Genomic DNA, 21,458 nt, shown 5'->3' with positions numbered 1-21,458 from the left:
TAAGGCGGGTGCGGGCGCAGGGTCCTCCTGGGGAACCAGCCGCGGGGTGTGGTCCACACTCAGTAGAACCCACAGTTTCGCCCCGAGGCGCCACAGAATGAACCTCTCCTCGGTCTCCCTCACATTGGGGCCTGTCTCACGTGTTAAGGCACTGGGTTTTGAAGATACGGGGGTGCAGGGAGCAGGAGGAGGTACGCTAGTCGCGTCCCGGGGGAGGCAGCCAGGCAGCCCAACCAGAGAGGACGGGGTTGGGGGGGCCGGGGGCCGCCGTCCACGCAGCGCAGGACCTGGGTTAGTGCGTTACTAACGGTTATTGACTGTTAACATCTCTGAGCTAAACAACGCCTTTCTCTGCACACGGTGTCTGCCGCGAGAGCGCGCCCCGCCGCCCGGGCCCAGGCCCTCGGCGGACACCAAGGAACCGTCATTTCATTTCCGGTGCGTGAGAAGTCACAACCCCGCTACCACCTAAATTAGCACAACGATATTTTAATCCCTTAATAAATACAGGTTGACACAGGACTTTCGGGCACTTGATGGAACCTTCCCGCTGTCGGGCCCTGCCTGGAAGTGGGAGGCCCCGCCCCCCAGGGTCGAGCCCGCCGTGCTAGAGAAACAAAGACACCCACCCCTCGGCAGAAGGAAAACCTCTGAGTTTTAAAGAGCAATTTTCATCCCGAATCCAACCAGGGTCGACGGCTATTTTTCATTTGGTTTTTATCAGGAGAGCTCATTTTCCTTCGCGGCGGCTGGCGCGGGGTTACTTTTTGGAATTGGAGCTGACGTCAAAGAGCGCGATGATGTCCATCATGGCTTCTCTGATGTGCTTCCCGAAGCGGTGCGAGTCCTGGCGTCCAAACACAAACAGAGGTGACGACGCGCCGCCCCCGCCTGACAGCCCTTCCTGCCGGCTCTGACCTGGGGCCCCCCGAGTGGTGCACTCTGGGGAGAGGACGGTGGCGGTGATGGGGCCGCGTCTGCCACTGGGGGGGGGGGTCTAGTGCCCCGGGGCGTGGTGCACCCCATGAAACAGGAGGCAGGTGACCCCGTCTCTCTGCCAACGGGGAGCCTGGCATCGAGTGTGACATGACGGGAAAGGGCAGCGTAAGCCGGGATGGGCACGCGGCCGGAGGGAGGCCGGCGTCAAGCGGGCGGACGCCCCCCCCAGCCGTGCCAAGGTCAGGATGCCGGCAAGGAGACACCGTCTCTGCCACACCCAGGCGGAGAGGACCTTGAAATTCACTTGTCTGAAAACTCTCAAGCAAGGGAAAGCGCCTACACGGAAGCCCGTCCTCCGTGAGGCTACGGACCGGCTCCCCTTGGACGGAAAAGGGTGAAAATCGGCTTTAGAGAACGGGGCCGGAGTTGGACTCACTGTTTCAGCGCAGGAGAACTTGGAGGAGATGTGGAAGTTGATGAGATTCTCACCCACGATGATGTAGGACACGCCGTACCCGTCGTCGGCCACCTGCAGGACAGGCCGGTTGAGCGCCTCCCTGGGGAGGGGCGGGGTTCCCCGGGGACAGCCCCCTCTTTGCAGGACAAGGCCAGCCCCGCCAGGAGTCGGCAGGGATTCCCTGGCAACAGACCCCTGGGAGGGGTGGTGGCCCCCACGCGTGCACGCGGACTCCCGGCCACTCACCGGCCCGAAGCCCCCTCCGCAGGACACGTACTCCGGGTTCCTCTCCAGGTCGAACAGCTCCACCTGCTGCTGTGGGGTCTGGCTGGTGGACAGGCGCCATGGCTCAGACAGGACCTGTCGCGGCGGACAGGACGCACTCAGCCACCTTCCACAGGAGGCGGCAGCTCCACTAAGGAGGGGGGGGCCTTGCTGACAGCAGACAGTCGGGCGCGGCCACCTGGGCTCAGCGCCGTGCTGCTACCTCACTGGGGGCGCGTCCCGGGGAAGCCGATGGCCCAGCAGTGCGGGGGCTGAAGCGGGGCCGCCGGCATCCGAGGCGAGGACGAGGACACCCCGGGCCCTGCACCAAGGCCGAGTGCGCCTGCTCCAGGAAGGGGGGACTCACTTCCTTCAGGAATGGGGAGTCGACAGCGAGATATTTGGACACCACGTAGAGGCAGAAGAGGTGGCGGTCGATGCCAGAGCCGGTCATCGCCAGGCGGTACATTAGCTGGTGCTTCTCCGACGCCATCTTGAACAACTTGCGCCTCTGCTCCACCTAAATGGCAGAGGATGGGCGTCTGGGCAGGTGCAGAAGCTTCTAGACGAAAGGCGAGAGGCCTTGCAGGGGCCCCAGGGGCGCCGAAAAGGTGGCAAGGAGACCTGCCAGGAGTCCCCCTAGCCCCCAGATTTAACGGGAACGCAGGGCACAGGTGAGCTGGGGAACTGCCGGCCTCCCACAGGTGGGCACACCTGGACCCCCATCCCTATTTTAGCATCAACTTTTCTTGGATCATGCCCGACTGCTGCTCGGCTGACACCCACGGGGCAGGCACCAGTGTTTTCCGAGCCCACGTCTGGCACCAGCACCCTGAGTTTGCTCCAGGCACCAGTGACCCCCCCAAGCACAAGCTCCTTGTCTTGCCCCCCACTCGTGTGCCAGCTCACGGCATCCGGCAACCGACGTGGGTGTCATGGGCGAGAGGCTGGGCACCAAGCCCCGCTGCCCACCTCTGTGCCCTCGGCAGGGCTGGGGCAGGAGGCTGAGCGTGCTGTAAATGTGCAAAGGGCACACGGGCTTGGGCCGGAAGCACAAGCACGGCGGGGAGCCCTTGGGTCAGCACAGAGGGCAGCCGACACCTACCGTCTGGGCAGGGTCCACCATGGCCAGGACGAAGTTGCAGGACTCGGTGGTACAGGAGCGCACGGTCTCCGTCCGCCCCTCCCGGAACAGCCGCGTCATGGAGGCCTCGTAGGTGAGGCAGAACTTGCCCATGTCCTGGGGAGGAAGCGCAATCCACACCTCGCAAGTGCTGACGAGAGCCACACGTGGGGTCGTGCAGGCCACAAGGACACGCATGCCCGGTCGCCAGCTTTTACGCTTCTACATCATTGTAGCAGGCGGGTGGAGACACCTCGAGCTTTGGAAAGAGCTGGGGCCAGGGCCCGGTTCTGGGTAACCCGGGTTTCTGTTGTCAGATACAGCCGAGGCCATGGCACGACCTCGATCCCACCCCCACCCCACGCCCAGGAAGCCTCGTGGCTGCAGCTCTGCGCCAACCAGATTCTGTGCTGCAGCTCATCTCAAGGGTCCGTTCTCCCCTGGGCCAGGTGACGGGAGCCGGTGTGCCCCCAGCTCCTGGCCTCTTCCTCCATGTGGGGTTTGGGGAGCCGGTCCCGCCCTGGAGGGGTTCTGAGAACCCGGCCCGAAGGGGCAGGAGCCCTCACCTCCACCCCTGCAGGCGGGGCAGCCGGGCTGCGCCCCAGCCCCGCCCCACCCCCAGCCCCGGCGCCCCGCGGCCGCGCACCTTGTAGTGTGCCAGCTGCAGGGCGAGCTGCACAAAGGCGTCGGGGCTGGTGCGGCACTTCTTGATGCGGCCCTTCCCGAAGACGTCAAAGGGGAAAGAGTGGAAGTCCACGTCGTCCGCCAGCCGGGTTGCGCTGCTCAGGGCGGTTTCTATCACCTCCTGACACTTGGGGGGGAGGGGGCGCGCTCAGTGGGCGCAAGGACGGATGCAAAGAGCCGCCTGCTGCCTGCAGGGCAGGAGGGGCTGAGGCTGGGCAAGTCCTTCTCGGCTCTTTCCGGAAAGGTCACTGGCAACCCCCAGCCCCCACCCCGAGCACCCTGGGCGGCCCAGCGGGAGGCGCACAGGTGGAGACAGGGCGGATCCGGCCCTGAGAGCCTAAACGGGCTCCCGGGCGGCCGCCGCTGCCCGGCGCTCGGACTTACCTCCTCCGGGATGTCCCACTGCAGCCGGGTGGGGGGCGGGATGCTGGGGTTGGCCTCACCCTTGCAGTGCCCGTCGTCCCCGTAGCCCAGCTGGAAGCAGTCGGTGGCCATGACGTACTGTCGGGGAACAGAATGGGGGGTCAGAGGAGACCCCGTTACTCCCGGTGCGGCAGGAGCCGCAGAGGTGAGTCCCGGCTCTTGGTGGGGACGCCGGGCAGCCCCGCGGCACCAGGGGCCAGGGGATACCCAGGGGACCTGGCGGCCCTGGACAGGCCAGAGACGCGGCCAAGACGGCTGCCAAGTCACGCTGCACTCCTGGGCTCTGACCGGCTCCCAGGCAGGGGCCTCGGCCAAGGGCCTTGGCGCTGTCCTGAGTTCACCCCGAGTCAGGACCCGGAGCAGGCGTGGGGGTTCTCCTGTCCCTGGGAAGCCAACCCGAGCCGGGTCCATGGGGGGGGGGCCTCCTTTCAGCCGGAGCGGGGAGACACCCCAGTCCTAAGTGGCCACACCAGTGTGGGACAACACCCTCTCCCCTCCTCCTCCCACGCCTGGGACACAGGCCGCCGCTGCGTCCTCCCGGCCATCTGAGGCAGATCCTCTCCTCTCTACCAAAGAACAGCTCTTCCCACATCCCCCCGGGAAGCCCCGGCATCAGGAGCTGGGGCGCTTCTTCCCGCCGTGCCAGGGCCCCAGCACATGTGGTCTTGGCTGCATTTTCAGCTGAAATGCTCATGGGCCTCTATCGGCGTTAGGGACCCAAGCGGCTGGGGTGCCTTCCCGATGCTTTAAAGTGAAGGCCGCATGGCTGTCTGGAGGCCAGAGCGCTCGGCTTCCTCCTTCCCATCCTTGCCCCGGGGAGAAAACCTCCCCAGAGGAGGAGCAGCAGGTGCCTGCCCAGACCTGACCTGACCTGAGACTGTCCCCTGAAATCCAGGGAGGTGCGCCGGGGGCGCCTGGGGCAGCTCTGGGCGGGGCTGGGGCAGGGGGACACTCTCAGAGCAGGTGGGGTCACGCCCAGCCTTACAGGCCACGGGCAAGCAGGGCAGCCTCTAGAATGCGGCCGTGGGAAAGACACCGGCAGATCGGCCTCCTCAGAGGAAATGTCGAGACTCCAGGCCGCTAGAACTTTTTGTTTGCTTTCTTTTCTTCTCTTTTTTCCCACTGGGTTCTTTTCTCTCCCTTCACAGACATTCAAAGCACAAGGAATGAGCTAACGCATGGGATGTCTTCGAGCTTACAACACTGGGATTACATCATTCCAGGCAGGTGAGCCGGGCCGGCGCCTCCGAAGGGCAGCGAGACGCTTGCCCACATAGACGTAGGCGGCCTGGAGGCCTCTTTATGCCCCCGCCCTGTTCGGAGCAGCAGCACAATGACAGCCTTCCAGGAACAGCCTCACGTGCCGTGGAGCCGCGACCGGCTGGCTGCTCGGTCAGCCTCACTTCAAGTCCTGCCAAGCCAGACGGTGCTGTCAGGCCGGCTGCCCCGCACTACAGGTAAGTGACCTCCGGGCCGCCCTACAGGTGAGCGCGACCCCCTTCTCGATAGCCAGTGTTCACAGAGCAATGAGTTTACAACAGGCGGGGGGCGTCCAGGCCACCCACGCTGACTTTTAAAGCCCCGGGTTGGCGGTTCTAAGTGACCCGGGAACTGTGAGAATTACATGCCATGAGGAAGGGCGCGGCGAGTTGCTAGAAAGCAAGGGTTACATCGGTCGCTTCCATGTGGCTTGAAATGTGGTTGATAAGAAAACCTAGGAAACAGCGCCAGCGGCTGCTTTTCAATTCCGAGTGAAGTGAGCTTTGGGTCTGCCCCAGTCACTGCCGTCTGCATGTCCGGGCCCCCAGGAGCCGGCCCTGGACGCCGTTCCGGGCTCCCGCATCACCAGAAACCAGACAGGCGCTCCCTGGTTTGGGCACGGCCCCCCAAGTTCTTGGCCTTTTTACTGTATTATCTCTTCATGGGCATAACGCTGGTTTGTGACACTAGTGACTTGGGGGTGGGCGAAATCCTTAGTCTGTCATCAGACCCTCGTCAGACTGGGTCTGGGGGTCTCCCCGGGGGCCCAGCAGCCGCAAGCCTCACCTCCCAGAGGTGCCCCACGATGGGCGCGTCGGCCCAGGAGTGCTCCGTGTTCAGGCCCATCTTGCCGTTTTTGTAGACGATAAAGGTGAATGACTTGTCGAACCACCTGCGTGGAAGAATAATGTCTATGGAACCAACGTGTTTGGAAAGGACAAAACAAATGAAAACCATGTGTTTGCTGGACCTGGGTGGGCTCATCTACGCCCCAACCCGTGACAGCGAGCGGGGACTTGGGGTCCTCATGTCTGTAGGTGGCGCCGTTGCGGCCCACCAGGCCCCGCGCGGCCGCGCGCAGCCAGACGTCCCAGGGCCCACGAGCCCCCCCTTTGGCGAACCCCCAGCCTAATGGGGCCTCACGGAGAGAGGAGAGGGAGGGGACAGCCGGGTGGCGACCGTGTGGGACTCGTCCACCAGCTTCTCCGGCCTGGTTCCGAGACCAGGGGCCCCGGGCCCTCACTAGCCGCTCCGCCGCGGGTCCCACTGTGCCCAGAGAGAGGGAAGCTTTAGACTTCCTGCCTCAGCTGTGGGGTGTGCGTGTGGGCTTGGGTAAGAGAACGTGCAAAGCCTGCATTTCTGCCGCCTTATGCCCTGAGACCACCGGGGCATCCGGTACCGTGCCGCGCTCAACGCTGTTCTGCTCTGAAGCACGGGGAAGAACCCGCGAGGGCCCTATGAGGTCGCAGCCGAGGCCCAGGCGCCGGGAGCGTCTCCCCTGTCCGGGCAAACACCGTCTTGAGGCAAGGGCGTACCTGTCGAAACACCTGCCGTGCAGGAGGGACTTGGCGTAGCTGTCCAGGGACCTGACGGGGTCGTCCCTCTTGTAGCCCTGCGAGGTCTCGTCCAGCGTCACGAAGAAGGCGGCTTTCTCCACGGCATCCAGAGACTGCTTGTTCTTCCCACGTCCGAAATAGGCCTGGCGGCATTTGGCCCAGGGGACTCTGCGGCGGGGACGGGGCGAGAGGCAGGGAAACAACTCGGTGACGCCCCCCACTGCGTTCTCCAGCTGCCGACTGGCCGTGGGCCGGCAGGGCCTCGACTCTCGTCCCGTTCCAGGCCACGCACGGGGCAACAGCCCAACCACGCAGAGGGGCTGCCAGCTCGGCCGCCCAGGGCATCTGGCCGAGTGTGAGCTGTCCAAGCCATCGGGGACCAGCTCGCGGAGCTGTTGCCAGCCCCTCCTGCAGGTGGGGGCACCAGCAGCCAAATCCCAGGGGACACGTGGAACGGGCATGACCCCCACTCCCTGAGAGACGCCCAGATGGGCTCCTCGTGTGGCTCCTGGGTCCTGCCCCTAGGCCTTCCAGCTGGGGTCACTGCCTGCTGTCCCGGCCCTTTATCTCCCAAGGGGGCCTGAGGGGCCAAAAGCCCACAAACACACAGGTCAGCACTCTCCTAGGGGCGCGGGGCAAGGGGCACGCTCAGCGGGGGGAGGCTGAGACAGTCTCGGCTGTTTCACGGGGGGTTGTGACTTATACCCCATGGGTAGAGACCAGGGATGTGGCTCATCACCCTATAAGGCACAGCATGCCCCCAAACAAAGGACCATCCCCCGCGAATGCACAGAGCCGAGGCCGAGAACCCCGCTCTGTCTGTGTAATTCCTGCAGACGGGGAAGGCGCGGCGTTCACGTGAGGCAGGTTCTCAAGCGCCATTAGCATGGCTTCACTTTGTCCCTCCCCTGGACACGGCTCCCCGCAGACCCCAGAAGGCCCGACCCCTGGCCGCTCCCCGTCCCTGCCTGGAGCCGTCCACACCTCACACACAGAGACGGTGAGGGCAGCCGGGGTGGGTGTGGGGCTGCCCATCAGAGGAAAACCTGACCTGAGAGGATAGGCAGAGCCCGGGCTGCCCCGGCACCCCGGGGTCACAGGCACACACCTCTCCCCGGCGGTGAGCGACGCCAGCTTCGCCTCCCCCGGCTGCGGCTGGGACGGGTCGTCCAGGATCCGCTGCATCTGCTGCTCGATCTCGCGGGGCCTCAGCAGCCTGCCGTCGTGGTAGAGCCAGACCTTGAAGTAGCGGCCCCTGTGGAACACCACGATGTGCTTGCTGTCCCTCATGTGCTGGATGGTGTCTGTGGGGACACGAGGCGCGCAGGTCAGAGCCAGAGGCGGCACCCACCCCGCGAGGCAGTGCCCGCTCAGCCCCAGCGCCCGCGCATGCTAGTGCTGGTGGACGCTGAGGTCAGCGCAGAGAAGAGGCCAGCGGCTGGCAGGCGGCGGCCGGCAGTGACCTGGGCAGCCGGAACAGCCTCTAGAAACCCAGCCCTGCCTGCCGGCGTCGAGGTGAGTGGAATCGGCTCCATCTCTAAAACCCGCCTGCATCCCTGCGCCCGAGGTGGAGCCGAGCCGTTACCCGAGCAGGCCCCAGCACCCAGGAGGTGGCTGTGTTTGGAGGGGCCTCACCCAGGATGGGTCCTGGCAAGGGCAGGGGGCAGGACGCAGACACGCAGGGGGACGGCCGTGGGGACACGGGGAAGAGGCACGCTCACGTCCAGACGGGCCTGGGCTGGGACCAGCTGCCGCACCGTGACCCCTGTTCGGGCAGCACCCAGTCCCCAGCGACCTGAAGTTGACCCGACAGCAGAGGGAGAAGGCACGGGCAGCAGCACCGGGGGGTGGGCAAGGCCTGACGGAGAAGGCGCGGCGCCTTGCTGAAGTCATCTCAGAACACACTTCGGGGCAGAGCCAACCTCACTAGTTTCTTGGCAGCCACTGGTGCCAACACTGCGTTTCCTCAACCCACCCGGGCAACTCCCACCAGCCCCCCACACGCGGGGCACCGGCCCCGACTCTGGAAGGTGCCAGGGAGACGCATGCCCCTCAGTGGAAATCCCTACCCCCAGCCCCACGAGCACACCAGAGCCGGGATCTGCACAACCTCTGAGCTCACCACAGGAACACTACCCGCCGGGTCAGCCAAGGACCGGGGCCCCACACACAGCCCCCAGCCTGCCCGCACCGGCTGGAGAGACTCCCCGAAAGCTGATTCAGCTCGGGAACTTCAAGAGCAGCAAGGAGCTTGGTCTCCCGGCCTGGCCGAAGGCCCCAGACAGGGTGTGTGCGTGTGGGTGTGGGGGTGTGCACGCACATGCATACTTCCCCACCGGCACGGCTGCTTGAGGCTCACACCCAGCACGGCCAAGCCCTGGCCAGCCGGGTCCCGCAGGGCCCTGGTCTCTTCCTTCGGTTTCAAGGGTGTCCTGGCCAGGGCAGGCTAAGTGCCACCCTGTGTTCTGGAAGCTCAGCCGCTGAGTGGCGAGTTTGGGTCCCCAAGCACAAGCAGCGTGAGCGCCCCCGAGGCACAGCTCGATTTACTGCACCCCAAAGACATCGTCTCCACACACGAAGGTCTGGGGCCGCCTCGCGCAGAGCGAGTCAAGGGGGTACCTGTGGTTTGATATCCGCCACACGCAGCCTGTGCTGCCCCCGGGGAGCCGCAAGAGCCCCCCACAAGTGAAGGTGACACTTCCGGCTACTGGGAGGCCAAGACTTCGCACGGCCTGACTATGTGTCTGTGGCATCATGCCACGGTCTGGAGCCAGCCCCGACCTCCGCCGTGTGCCTGCAGCCCCGCAGGAGCCAAAGCAGGCGCCAAGGGAGCCGTGAGGAGGAGGAGGATGCACCGGCAGGCCTGGCCAGCACCGGGTGGCGCCTTCCCTGACCGCCTCTCCTGCCCACCCAGGACCGCCAGGACCCCCAGCTAAAGACCCTGAACAGCCACGCCCTGGGCCGTGAGGCTGGTCCGCGGGGGGCCGGGGCCACTCACCCGTCTCCTCGCCCGGGATGCGAGAGGTGTTGAACATTCGCTCCCACTGGGCGGAGCAGAGCGGGATTGTGGACCCCAGAAGGAGAATCTGCAATAGAAACGTGCATCAAACCAACCAAAGCTCCCCGGGGAGCCAGGAGCGAAGCAGGACCGCACGCTGACGTGCCAGCCCATCCGCAGGGCCCCTGAGGGCGGCTGTAGTGGCTGCCCAGGCATGGGGCGCCGGCCAGGGCCCCTCCGGCCACCCACTGTGGCACCTCATGTGCAAAGTGACAATGAAACGAGGGCGCTTGGGACAGACACGCCCGCAGCTCGAGAGTGGCAGACAAACCACGCTGTTTCCTCTGAGCAAATGAGGGGGCCAGAACTGTCGCCCACAGAAGCCTGTCCATTTGGGGCACGGGAGAATGGAACCTCAACGGGCTACACTGAGGGAGGGACTCTAGAGCGGAGCAGACGCCAATGCATACACTGTGCGGTCCCTGGACAGCCAGCTCAGGAAAGTGCCGGTCAGTCCCGAGTGACCGGCAGGTCCAGGACCCCTGACGGGCCGTGGGGGACTGGGGGTGGGAGAGGAGACACAGGCAGGAGGGGGCCTCTGCAGGGGTGGGTGGCCCCCCACCGAAGACACCAGGTCTGCAAACACCTGCGCGCCCATCACCAGCGCCCCCGCCGACCCGGCCTGCCGGCCCCCAGCCCACCTACCGGCTTGATCTCCTCCCGGTCCAGCTTGCGTCTGTACAGCAGGATGGAGTGGATGGCGTTGCCAGCCCTGGCTGCCTGGATGTGCGTGGGGGTGATGTACAGCAGGTCCTGGGGGGACACGCAGGGGACCACACTCAGGGGACGACCCCCGACCCACACGTCCCCCACGGCGGTACCCCCACCCTGCCTGACAACAGAGCCTGGCCGCCGGGCCTCTATCCGGATTACTCTGCTCTTTCTAAGAACACACGCCCCCAAGTCATCTTGGGCCATTACAGACTACAGTCTGTTCGAGGTCGATCATTCAAATGGCGGAAAAGGACAGGTGTGCCACGTCCCCCCGCCCCCACCAGGATCCTCACGGAATCATAAGGAGAAAAGCAGAGACAGAGCAGGCGGGCAGGACCAGGGGCCCGCGGCCAACAGAAGCCAATCAGCCTCTGCGGCAGCGCAGCGGCCAGCTCTCGATGTCGGCTCTCCACGGGGAGGGAGGCCGGGCCATGGTGTGGCGGCGCCAGGGGTCTGGGGCAGCGGGACCATGGCAGAGGAAGGGGCCCGTCTGTGGGAGACGGACACGGGCGTGTCCGGGGCCGGCATGGCGGGTGGACACCGGCTGACCGGCAAGTGGCCGGGGGCTCTGCCCAGCCGGCCAACAGCTCTACCTAAGTTCAAGACCTTTCGGGCCGAAAGCGAATTGAAAAGAAAAACTTGCAAAGGAGAGACACAGCGGGCGGAAGCCAATGATGACTCAGGAGAAACAGCAAGGGGATAACAGGCGTGAAGAAGGGCAGGAAAACTGGATTCGACAGCGGACGCGGGATCAGGAGGAGCCACGCGGCTGAGCCCCCAGGTGGGGCGGCCCCCACCGCCGCCGGCCCCCGGCACGGCCACCGACTCACCATGGCGTAGTAGTTGCTGTTCACCATCAGCGGCCCCCGGCCTCGCAGGTAGATGTACTCCTCCCACCAGTCGCTCACCTGTGGGTGCAGGCGGAAGAGCCCAGGTGAGGGCGGCCACGGGCTGCCCCGCAGGACGAGGCCCGGGGAGGGGGCGACTTCCGTTGGCCCTGGGGGGCTGCTCCCCCCAAAGGCAGCCCCGACAGACAGGGAGGCAAAGCGTGGGGAATGGAAGAGCATCTTTCTAAGAGGACGCGCAGCCAGGAGGTAGCTGGCCTGTAGCTTACGCGTGATTAAAAAAAAGCAGCAGATGGAAATAGGTGACACATGTCGGACTGTAACGTTTGTTAATAGTCAGCTCTACCCAGACTGAGTCTCCCCTTCCTGCTTCCAAGTCTCCCCGAAGAAGCCAATGTCACACAATGACCCCAACCCTCACCCTAACCTCTCAGAGCCTCAGCACTAAGATGGGGTGTTGTCATCCCCAGCAAGACTCCCCCAGTGTCCCCTAGAGGAATCTCCCCCGACCACACCCCTCAAGCTTTGGGCTGTTCCCATCCATCTGGGTGGAGGGACCATTTTTCTTTCACTTTGTGTGGATGTATGAATCCGCGCGGGACAGTGTGCACGTAGTAGGTCCCTATGAAAATGTTTGCAAACTTTACCCATCATGTAGCCAGCGCCTGATCAACCCAGAGCGTGACATGCGTCCCCAGCCTCTCGCGTTGCCTCCCGCTGCCCACCCGGCCCCGCACCCACTGCCAGACCCCTCACAGCCCCGCCTGGGTCACTTTAACACCTTCCTTCCCGGGAGCTGCTCCTCAAAACCTGCACCCACTTCCTCCTCTCCCCTTTTCTCCCGCTCGCCCCGCAAGTTTGCTTGGCCACAGACAGGAGAGTGTTTCCCTGCAAAAACGCCATCCCAAAAAATCAGGAACAAAGACAGCCACCAGAGAGACAGCTTGTATCTGTACTCACGTAATTCGTCGCCCACCAGGATTTTAACTTCAGATACCACTGTAATTTGGGGCCAAGGTTGGCAGCAAAGTCCTGCGCGAGAACTGTCATCCGCTTAAAGTCGGCTTCCTTCATGAGCGGCTGCACGGACTCCAGATACTGCGCGGGCGGAGGAAACAAGCCAGGTCAGGACGCAGCGTCCTCCCCGGGCCCGGCTACTGCGCACCCCGAGAGGATGCCGACGTCTCCCGCGGGGCTTGCCGGGTCACGCTGCCCACTCACAGGGGGCTAAAGGCCGTCTTGGGTAACGGTCACCAGCAGGTAAATGCGTCTGTGCCTTGTTGGCGCCGGGATAGCAGTCAGGATGCTGGGCCCCCTGTGGCCAGAGGCCTCTGGCTCATGAGGCCCCAAGGTGAGGGCGCCCAACACAGCACCCATACAGACCTGCGGCAGCAAGACCGCTGCCCAGCCCTGCCTTTCTCCGGCGATGTGCAAAGCCGCCAGGCCGCCTGCCGTGAAGCAGCTCTGGGGGCAGCGTGACTGCAGAGCCCTCCACATAGGGCCTCAAAGGTAGGGCCCCACCCCCAAATGGACCAGCCACTAAACCTTCTGAAGAGCACTCAACTGAAAATCGTGCTCTGAACAAACCACGGTGGGACACAGGACTTCCGAGCTGGGCACACCCAGTCTGGGCTGATTCCAGAGAGGAGCTGGGGTCTCACCTCCCTCCTGCAGGGACGTGGAGAGGCAGGGAGGTGGGTAGGATGAGGGGTGGGGCTCCTGTCGTCATTTCCCAGGGTTGGGTGCAGAGGAGCAGAAAAGGCCACAATAACTAAGCCTGGATTCAAAAGCCTAGAAGTTTCCTGCTTATGGTGTTTTAAATGGGTCCACAGGACAAGAAGAAAACAGAACCCCCTACAATGCTGCTGGGAGTGTAAGCAGGTTCATGGAGCTGGGTGGAAGCCAGCCTGGAGGACCACCACACACGGATGGCACAGGACCTAGCAATTCTGCCCCAAGGCACAACCCAAAAGCACTGAAAACAGGTCCCCAAGCCAAACATGTACTCGAATGTTCCCAGCAGCACTATTCACTATAGTGAAAAGGGAGAAACAACCCACCCACATGTCCACATGTCCATCAACAGATGGTGGTCAGATGTGGTCCATCCAGACAGTGGAGTACTACGCAGCGATAAAAAGGAATCATGTTCCGAGAGCTGCTACAATATGGGTGAACCTGACAGCTACTTGAAAGAGCCAGAACAAAAGGCCGCCTCGTACACGACTCCACGGGTAGAAGACTCGAGATAAGAGCAAAATCAACAAGTCCACACAGGCAGGCAGGAGGCTGGTGGGAGCCGGGGGCTGGGAGTAGGGGGATGGGGAGGTGGCGGTGATGAGGCTGCCTATGGGCCTGGGGTTTGGGGTGATGGAACAGTGTTGGGCCGAGACAGTTGTGGCCGCAGGACATTGTGAGCGCACCTGGCACCACAGAATCGTTCACTTAAAAATGGCTAAGATGGTCTCTTTTCCGTTGGGTGTACATTTGCCACGACTTAGAGTGCCCCTGTGATATACCAGAACCCCTGGACGCGCTCATGGATAAACTGGACAGTATGTGAATTCTATCTCAACAAAATGGTTTAAAAGTATTTGCCAGGCAGTTTGTCTATGAAAAATATGGCCCTTTAAAAACAAAATCTAAGACCGACCGATACCACTGAAGGAAAAAAAGGTCTCACACAACAAGCCTGCCAGGGACGCGTTGAGAGCTGGCAGCGGGAGACAGGCCAGCGCGCCGTCCCGTGACCTCCACCCCGCGAGGCCTGCGTGAGTGGGGTCCCCACGAGCCTACCCTGTTCACGGTGTCCTTCACGGCGGGGACGGGCAGGCGCGGCAGAGACGTCTGGAAGCTGTACAGCATTGGCTTCCGGCCGGAAAAGACCTTGACCATACACTTTGGGGGGAAAAGCACATTTTACCAGCTGAGCCCGCCCAGGACCCTCGCCAGCGCGCGGGGCGCACGCTGCTGCTGCTTCCTCACTCGCCGTGCTGTTTACCTCTCCTCGGCCTGTGTCTGACACTCAAGCCCCGCCGAGCAAGCAGCCCCTCGCCGCAGCCAGGTGAGTGCAGGTGAAGCCTGACGGATGCCTGGAGGCCCTGCCTGCGTCACCCCGGCCAGCACCCCTCGCCCTGGAGGGCTCCTGACGGCACCCAGGTCGCCCGCCACCTCTGCCAGGAGGAGTCTGGGGGTCGCTCAAGGCGGTAACCCTGGTGAACAGGGGCGTGTGGGGGTGCCTAGCCTCCCCACACCGGCCTTGCCCCGGAGTGACCGAGCTTGCTGCAGTAAGCGCTCCCCTGCTTCCATCTGGGGGGCTCCCATACAACCAGGGCTTGCGGCTACAGGGCTGCACTGTGCCCCCATATTTGCTAAGCGGGGACAGCTTGAGTCCATGGTCCGAGCACAAAAGGAGCCTTTGGTACCTTCGTGACATTCACGGTGGGGGTTTCAGGGTGCGCCCTCATCTCGGCAGGCACCCCATGGTGCCTGGAGGCAGGACAGCTCACCCGCCTCGGCCGCCCCTCGCCCAAGAGCCCCGCCAGCTGCCCGGGCTGTGCGTTACCATCCAGACCCTGGTGGCGCGGCTCATCTTGCCGTGTTCGGCGAACATCCAGCCGTGGTAGGACAGCAGCACCTTCAGGGAGTAGCGCATGGTCACGATGAGGGCCACCCACAGGCCCGTGCCGAAGAGCACGCCGCTGACCACGTTCTTGGTCTGGCTGGACATGTAGCCGCTGCGGAGACAGGGGGGAGGCCTGGAGACGGTAGCGTGGGCTGGGGGCTGCGGCCGGAGTGGCCGCCTGTGACCCCACACACGGCCAACCGACCCTCCGAGGACCCCGCGCCTCCCTTCTGGGGTGGGGGGGCAGCCATGCACTGGGGTCCTCAGAGCACACCCGGCCGGCAGGGGCCGGCGGAGACAAAGCGCAACTTCTCCAGGGTCGTGGTCGCTGACAGTGACGCCACGACAGTGTCCAGCCCAGGCCCCGGGCCCCCTCGTGGCGCCGCCCGTGCTCCTGGTTGCGAAAATGGAAAGAACCTGGGACGATGCCAGGACAGCCAGACAGAGGGACTCTGGGTGACTTCACATAGATGGGAGGGCTGGGGGGGTTGTGGGTAGTTTAGTTTTGTTTCCCTTCCAAAACCAGAATCACAGCCCCCCAAAAACTTGTGTCTGATCTAAGCAGGAATACCAGTCATGAAGGAGCGGACGTGCAAACTCTCACGTGACATAAACCCCCAGAGAGGAAAAGTCTTCACCAGCTAAGGGGCGCGGTTCTCTTAGGCAAAGGAGAGTGGGCACGAGCCGGCGCCGGCTTTGCTTTCGGTTCCCGTCACTGGGAAAACAGCTACACACTCATAAAATAAAAACTAAACGTGCCTCAAATAGAACCACCAATAAGCCTGAAAGGATCCCCAGCGTTTGGAAGCCACCAATTTCACATTTTATCAAACTTCAGTGACTCGGTAAAAATATTATGAAGGGGCCTCCCCAGTGGCCAGGGGTTGAGTCTCAGCACGATCACCGCCACGGCCTGAGTTCGATCCCCGGCCAGGCTGACCCACACGGCGCAGCAGACCTCTCCTGGCTGCCCGCTGCTCCCCTCGGCAGTGGATTTCAGTGGATCTGCCTGTTCTGTTCCCCGCTCTGTCTCTGGTGCATCCTCTCATCCCCTGCACCTCTGGCCTGCACCACAGTTATACACAAAATAAATAAAATCTTTAAAAAATATATATATCTTCAAAGTACGGAGGTCTGGTGCCAAATGTGTGTCTTTCTAGAACCCGCCGTGTCTTGCTTCGGGGAGGCGTGACCTCTGGAGCTCCTTCCTGGGAGTCTCCATCCCCAAGCAAACTTGGAGTTAGGGTCCGAGAGTCTGTCTTGCACAGGGCCTGTGTTCTGCATCTCTAAGTGCTACGTGACTAAAGGAAGAGACAGACTTAATTCAGGGACACTCAGGATTTGTAACACAGATGTACATAGTTATCTTAAAAAAAAAAAAAAAGCATTAGCTAAAAATCTTTCTTTTAAGAACTGTTTCTTCCGAGGCTGCAGAAGCGGACAACCAGCCAGCCATGCTCACCAGCAGCTGCAGAAGCAGTAGCCAGGGGATGTTTGATGCCCTGTCCGGAGGACGGTTCCAGAACATTCCATGAGCCTGGGAGACACTGGCCCTTAAACTGCTCTTTCTAAATTTGGGCCAGGGATGGCCCAGTTTACTGCCTTTGGTTTAGAAGGACAAAGAAACAAATCGTATCAACACCCAGATTATAACGGGCTTTAAATAGCCAGCCCCTCTAAACGTAATCCAGCTTAGGAGACAGCCCAGCTTGAGAGCAAATTAAAAGCCTGTGCTAAACCCACAACGGGGGCCTCCCTGGTGGCCCAGGGGTTCAGTCTCGATATGAAGCTGTCCGCAGCCACTGCAGCACAAGTTCAATCCCCAGCCAGGGAGCAACCCACAGGGCGCGGCAGACCTCTCCTGACTCGCCCGCTGCTCCCCTCGGCAGTGTACTTCAGTCAGTCTGCCTGTTCTGCTCCCCACTCTGTCTCTGGTGAATCCTCTCATCCACGCAACCCTGGCCTGCACCCCAGCTCTTGTGTGCATAAATAAGTAAAACAAATCTGTAAAAACAACAACAACAAAAAAAAAACAACCTACAATGGTTTGACCAGGAGCTGGCAACAGCACAGCCCAGGAAGTGAGGGAGCAGCTGTCTGCAGGGTGTGGGCCTGCAGCCCCTCAAGGACTAAAAAGATGGGGGGGATCGTGCAGAGGCCCCTGGGCGGCACCTGACCCTCACAGCACCCCACCCCATCCCCTGGCCACTGCTTCTGCAGCTGCTGGTGAGTGTGGCTGGCTGGTTGTCCACTTCTGCAACCTCGGAAAGCAGCGCCCGTCATGGGACAAAGCCTCAAGACGGGTTTCTAGTGTCCCTCCCCGCCCACCGTTCATGAGCAGCAGACTTCGGTGTGGCCAGGCGGGGGCGGGTGGGTCAGAGTGGCCAGCCCGGGGTTGGCACAGCAGTGGCCTGTGCCCCAGTCTCGGGGGAGCCTGAGCTAAGCACCTTTCAAGAAAAGCAGAGGCCCTGGCCCTTTAAATAGCCAGCCTGTGTTTATGCACACAGGTGCCTCCTGGCCAAATGTCTGGTAGAAGATCAAGAACCTGTTTCTAAGCTCCTGGAAAGTCTGAAGCCCCAGCAGAGTGTTGAGGTGCCTGCCCCTGGGGTTCTAAGTCACCCACACGAAGTCAAGGGACCAAGGACTCCCCAGAGCACCCCTGGAGCTTCCTCTGCGCCAGACTCCAGAGCAGGACCCACACCCCTGACCCCTGCCGGCCAGGCCTTCCCGGGGCCCCAGCCTTGGCTGCCCTTCTGGCCCCGGGTCTTGGAGACCAGGTGGCAGGACCACAGGCCCCGGGCACCGAACACCAGAAGGGAGCAGACACACGGCAAAGCTTCAAAGGAACCAGGAGAGGAAGAGCCATTATATTTGCTAAAAAAGCCGACAGAACCAAAAGGGGCGACTCCCAGCCCACCTGCAGTCTGGAAGGGCTACTCACGTGGTGTCGAGCGTCCGGCTGATTCTTGCGATGATCCCCAGCGAGGGGTCGATCTTGGCGTACATGGTTGACATCACACCCACCACCACGATGAGCCAGCTGGAGGGGCTGGCCGGGTACACGCCGGTGATGATGCCATTCTGCAAGCAGATGGGCCGTGAGTGACACCCCAGGACACACGCCGTCCCCGGTGGCTACCTGCCCCCACCTCCGGTGCCTTGTCCTCCCGAGTCTGGGCCAGTGTCCTCCTCTGATCGGCCTCTGAGTGACCCCAGGACTGTGTGTAACGCCCAGACTCCCACCATCACTGGGAGACCCCACCCCAACACCATCCTCCCACTGTCCCTGGATCAAGACCCCAGTGAACCCCACAGTATTGGCAGGAGACCTCACTCCGCATCTAGGATTTACTGGAAAACACTCCAGTCAAGGAAAACCTCCAGAAGGTAGCAGACAAGGGGGGCACGTGAAACACGGCTGGCAAGATACCCACAGCTGTGGTGACCAGGCCCGAGCAGTCGACCCTAATGGGCAGACACCCCAAAGATGCAGGAGAAGGGCTTAAAAAGAGGGATATTCTAGGGAGTAAAAAATGCTACAGCAGATGGATAAAACAGAGGACGGCAGATGAAGTGTCTCTCTGGCTCCCTGTCCTCCCCTGGGGCTGACAGCCCGGAAGGGAAGCTCTTGGTCAGCCAGGCGGACCCTGCCCTGTTTACCCGCCAGCCTCGCCTCCTGGCTGGACAGCATGACCTTTAAGATCCATGAGTGACATGACCCCTGGTGGGCCCGATGGCCACCCTGGGCACCCAGCCCCTATCTCCCCAGACACCGGGGGGAGGGGGCAGCGGGGGGGCGAGAAGGGGCCAGCCCTCCGCCAGGCCAGGCCAGGCCAGGTGGCCAGTCGCGCTTCCCCTGAAGATGGTGCCCTCTTCCACCTTGCTGCGGACGCCCCGGGGGAAAGGCAGGAGATGTGGCCCCACTGTTTCTGGAACCCCGGGCCCTGGGACAGACCAGAGGCAGCCGTCCAGGCAGGCTGGCTCCCAGGGGCGTGCCCACCACTCTCCGCTCCTGGGCTTCCCAAAGGCCTCCTCTGGCAGGTGCAGCGCCAGGCGGCCCGCGGGGAGCTGGCGCCCTGGCCTCCCACCCCACCCACTCTCTTTTGAAAAAACAAAACAATTTAGAAACAAGATTAGAAAGCGCGAGTAAATGTCCACTCTTCCAGCTACCCGGATTCGAGAGAACCTGGGAGACTAAGTGGACCTGAATTTAGGGGCCAACTTTTCAACCTTGGGCTGTTTTATCAAGAAACCGGTCAGATTCACGGCTGCAGAGTGGGAAGCAATCCTCTTCCCGGGGGTGTCAAGGGGGTGCCGGCTCCAGGCTGCTTCTGTGGACCCCTACTTCCCCCTGTTCTCCAGGGGCCCCCGGCCCCCGCCTCAGAACGCCCAGAGCCCGGTGAGCCAGCTTGTCCCGCGCCGAGGCCGGGGGCCGGGGGGCGCCAGAACCCCGGAGGAAAGTGAGTGCCGCGCGGGTCTGGACAAACATCTGAAACCTTGAATCTGATGAACTTCTTTTTCCAGGAGTGAAGCCCAGACAGATAGATCTGTTTCAGGGCCTCGTGGCTCAGGCGCAGGTCGATGCCATCTGGGGTGACGGTGAACTGGAAGGCCACGGCCTGGTGAGCTTCTGCCATCTTGCCCAAGCTTCTGGAAAGAGAAGGGGTGAAGCGGCGAGGGCGCCTTAGGAGGCCCCAAGGGAGCCCCGTCTGCTCGGACCTCTTCACCCTCCCACCCCGTTCAGCGATGTTTTGCATCAAGAGTCAATTCTGAGGCCCCTGTCGCCCCTCCCCCATGGCCCAGCTGACCACAGCCACTGCAGGGAGTCCAGGGGTGACTGGCAGACGCCGGGCCCCTGGGGTTCCCACCCGCTGGGCTCCAGGCTCCAGGTCTGTGGAGACGCTCAAACCCAGCCCGAGCTCCAGACCCCAGGCCTCTGAAAGCACCCCAGCGCCCACCTCCCAGGCCCTGGGACTTCACCCAGTCCCAGGCCTCCAGGCTCAGGCCCCAGCGCCACAGAACCCCCAAACGTCCCTGACCATCCCAGCAGAGCCAGGGCTCACCAGCGCCCACCCACGCCCGCTGACGCAGGAAACCACCGGCCCACGGGCCCATCCCTCACCAGCCCCGGGAGAAGGCACAATGGATACGGGGCACGGGGTCCCCGCTTGGCCCTGCACCTGAAGCCGGACTAGACATGGCCCCTGGCAGGAGCGCAGGGGCTGGGCCTCTCACCCCAACCGGCAGCCCCTCGGCCAGTGCTGCCATCTCTCCCGGGCTCCCTCCCTCCGCCTTCCCTGGGTGAGGGATGCCCCAGCCCTTCCACCCTGTGTGCCCCAGGGCCTGCACCATCAAAAGGAAGCTACCAGAGGGACCAAAAGCCTGTGTTTGTTGTTCCCACAGCTGCTTTTCTTGTTTTCTCCCCTGTGAGCCTACTGAGCGCCAGCCCCAGGCCCACGTCAACGGGGGACAAGGTTTCACAGACACGACGGAAAGTCAAACTGGCCTTGACTTGAGCTCACGGAACCAAGCACCCAACCCTCACCCGTCAGTTCATTCAGCACACACTTGCTGGCTGACCCCGGGGTGTCAGCCTCAGGAGCGGGCGCCACAGTCAGAAGGGGACACAGAAAGGAAAGCAGGTGACAGAGGGGCCTCCCAGGTGACGTGGGAGCCCAGGAGGAGGCTCAAAGGCAGAGCTGGGCAAGGACTGAAGGTCAAGGGCAGGACGGCTGGGGTCAGGGCTGGGCGCTGGGGTCAGGGTGGGCAGCTGCGTGTGAGCCGGGGGCGGGGGACGCACGCCAGGGCTTTCAGCAGGGGACCTGCCACTGTCACCCTCTCTGCTCTGAAGGCTTCAGCTCTAAAGACTGCTCGGGCCTGGGCATGGGGCAGGCCCAGTCAGAAGCCCAGTCCCTGGGAGGGAGCACGAGGGACAGGTGACAGCTTCAATCCCAGCCTGGGGCCCGTTGGGGAGGGGCAGGCTGGGGCCTGCACAGGAGCAGGGCGAGCACCTGCCACATTTGATGGGGAAGTGGGGGGAGGGGCCTGGGGAGCAGGGAGTGTCAGCACCTGGGAGGTCGACGGCCGAGGGCTGCGGAAGAGAAGCACGTGTCAGCCAAACCGTATTCCCCGGCAGAGCCCCCAGACACCCACCTACGAGCGCGCAGGCACAGGCAACACCCAGGTCCGGCCAGTTTTGAACAACCAGATGGCACCTGCACACGATCTCCAAGCAAACACTTGCTGCTGGTAAATTTAGAACGCGGAAGAGACTCCCCATACCAACAGCTCTGTGTGCATTTCTCAAAAATCTGCACAAGTGGCTCTAAACTCTCCCAGCGCTCCAGGTTAATCCCCCCTCGGCCATCACAGCTGTCACAGTGGACACAGGCAGGCACCCAGCGCGCGTCCTGACAACCAGCTCATAGCTTCTTCCGCTGCTTTGTAAGTTCTCCAGAGGAAACCCGGACACGGAAGGGGGATCTAATGCACCCTTGCAGCCGATTCTGT

General features: G+C 62.7%; 1 protein-coding gene across 1 annotated transcript; it reads right to left on the bottom strand.

The window, feature by feature from the left end:
* Positions 1 to 760: 760 nt before the first annotated feature.
* CPT1A (carnitine palmitoyltransferase 1A) lies at positions 761 to 19,585 on the bottom strand (the record flags this gene model as incomplete). The annotated part of the gene is made up of 18 exons (XM_084245015.1): positions 761 to 847; positions 1,376 to 1,468; positions 1,643 to 1,756; positions 2,028 to 2,180; positions 2,766 to 2,900; positions 3,430 to 3,594; positions 3,852 to 3,968; positions 5,937 to 6,042; positions 6,686 to 6,874; positions 7,815 to 8,010; positions 9,705 to 9,792; positions 10,410 to 10,517; positions 11,309 to 11,386; positions 12,284 to 12,421; positions 14,120 to 14,221; positions 14,889 to 15,060; positions 17,890 to 18,029; positions 19,445 to 19,585. 18 exons carry the CDS (start codon positions 19,583 to 19,585, stop codon positions 761 to 763), a joined length of 2,322 nt encoding a protein of 773 aa, XP_084101141.1.
* Positions 19,586 to 21,458: the final 1,873 nt, after the last annotated feature.

This window comes from Talpa europaea (genome assembly GCF_964194135.1).
Source record: "Talpa europaea genome assembly, chromosome: 1".
In the NCBI taxonomy this organism is placed as follows: domain Eukaryota; kingdom Metazoa; phylum Chordata; class Mammalia; order Eulipotyphla; family Talpidae; genus Talpa; species Talpa europaea.
Note: the sequence above shows the minus strand (reverse complement) of the source record. Positions and strands in the feature narration are given on the sequence as shown.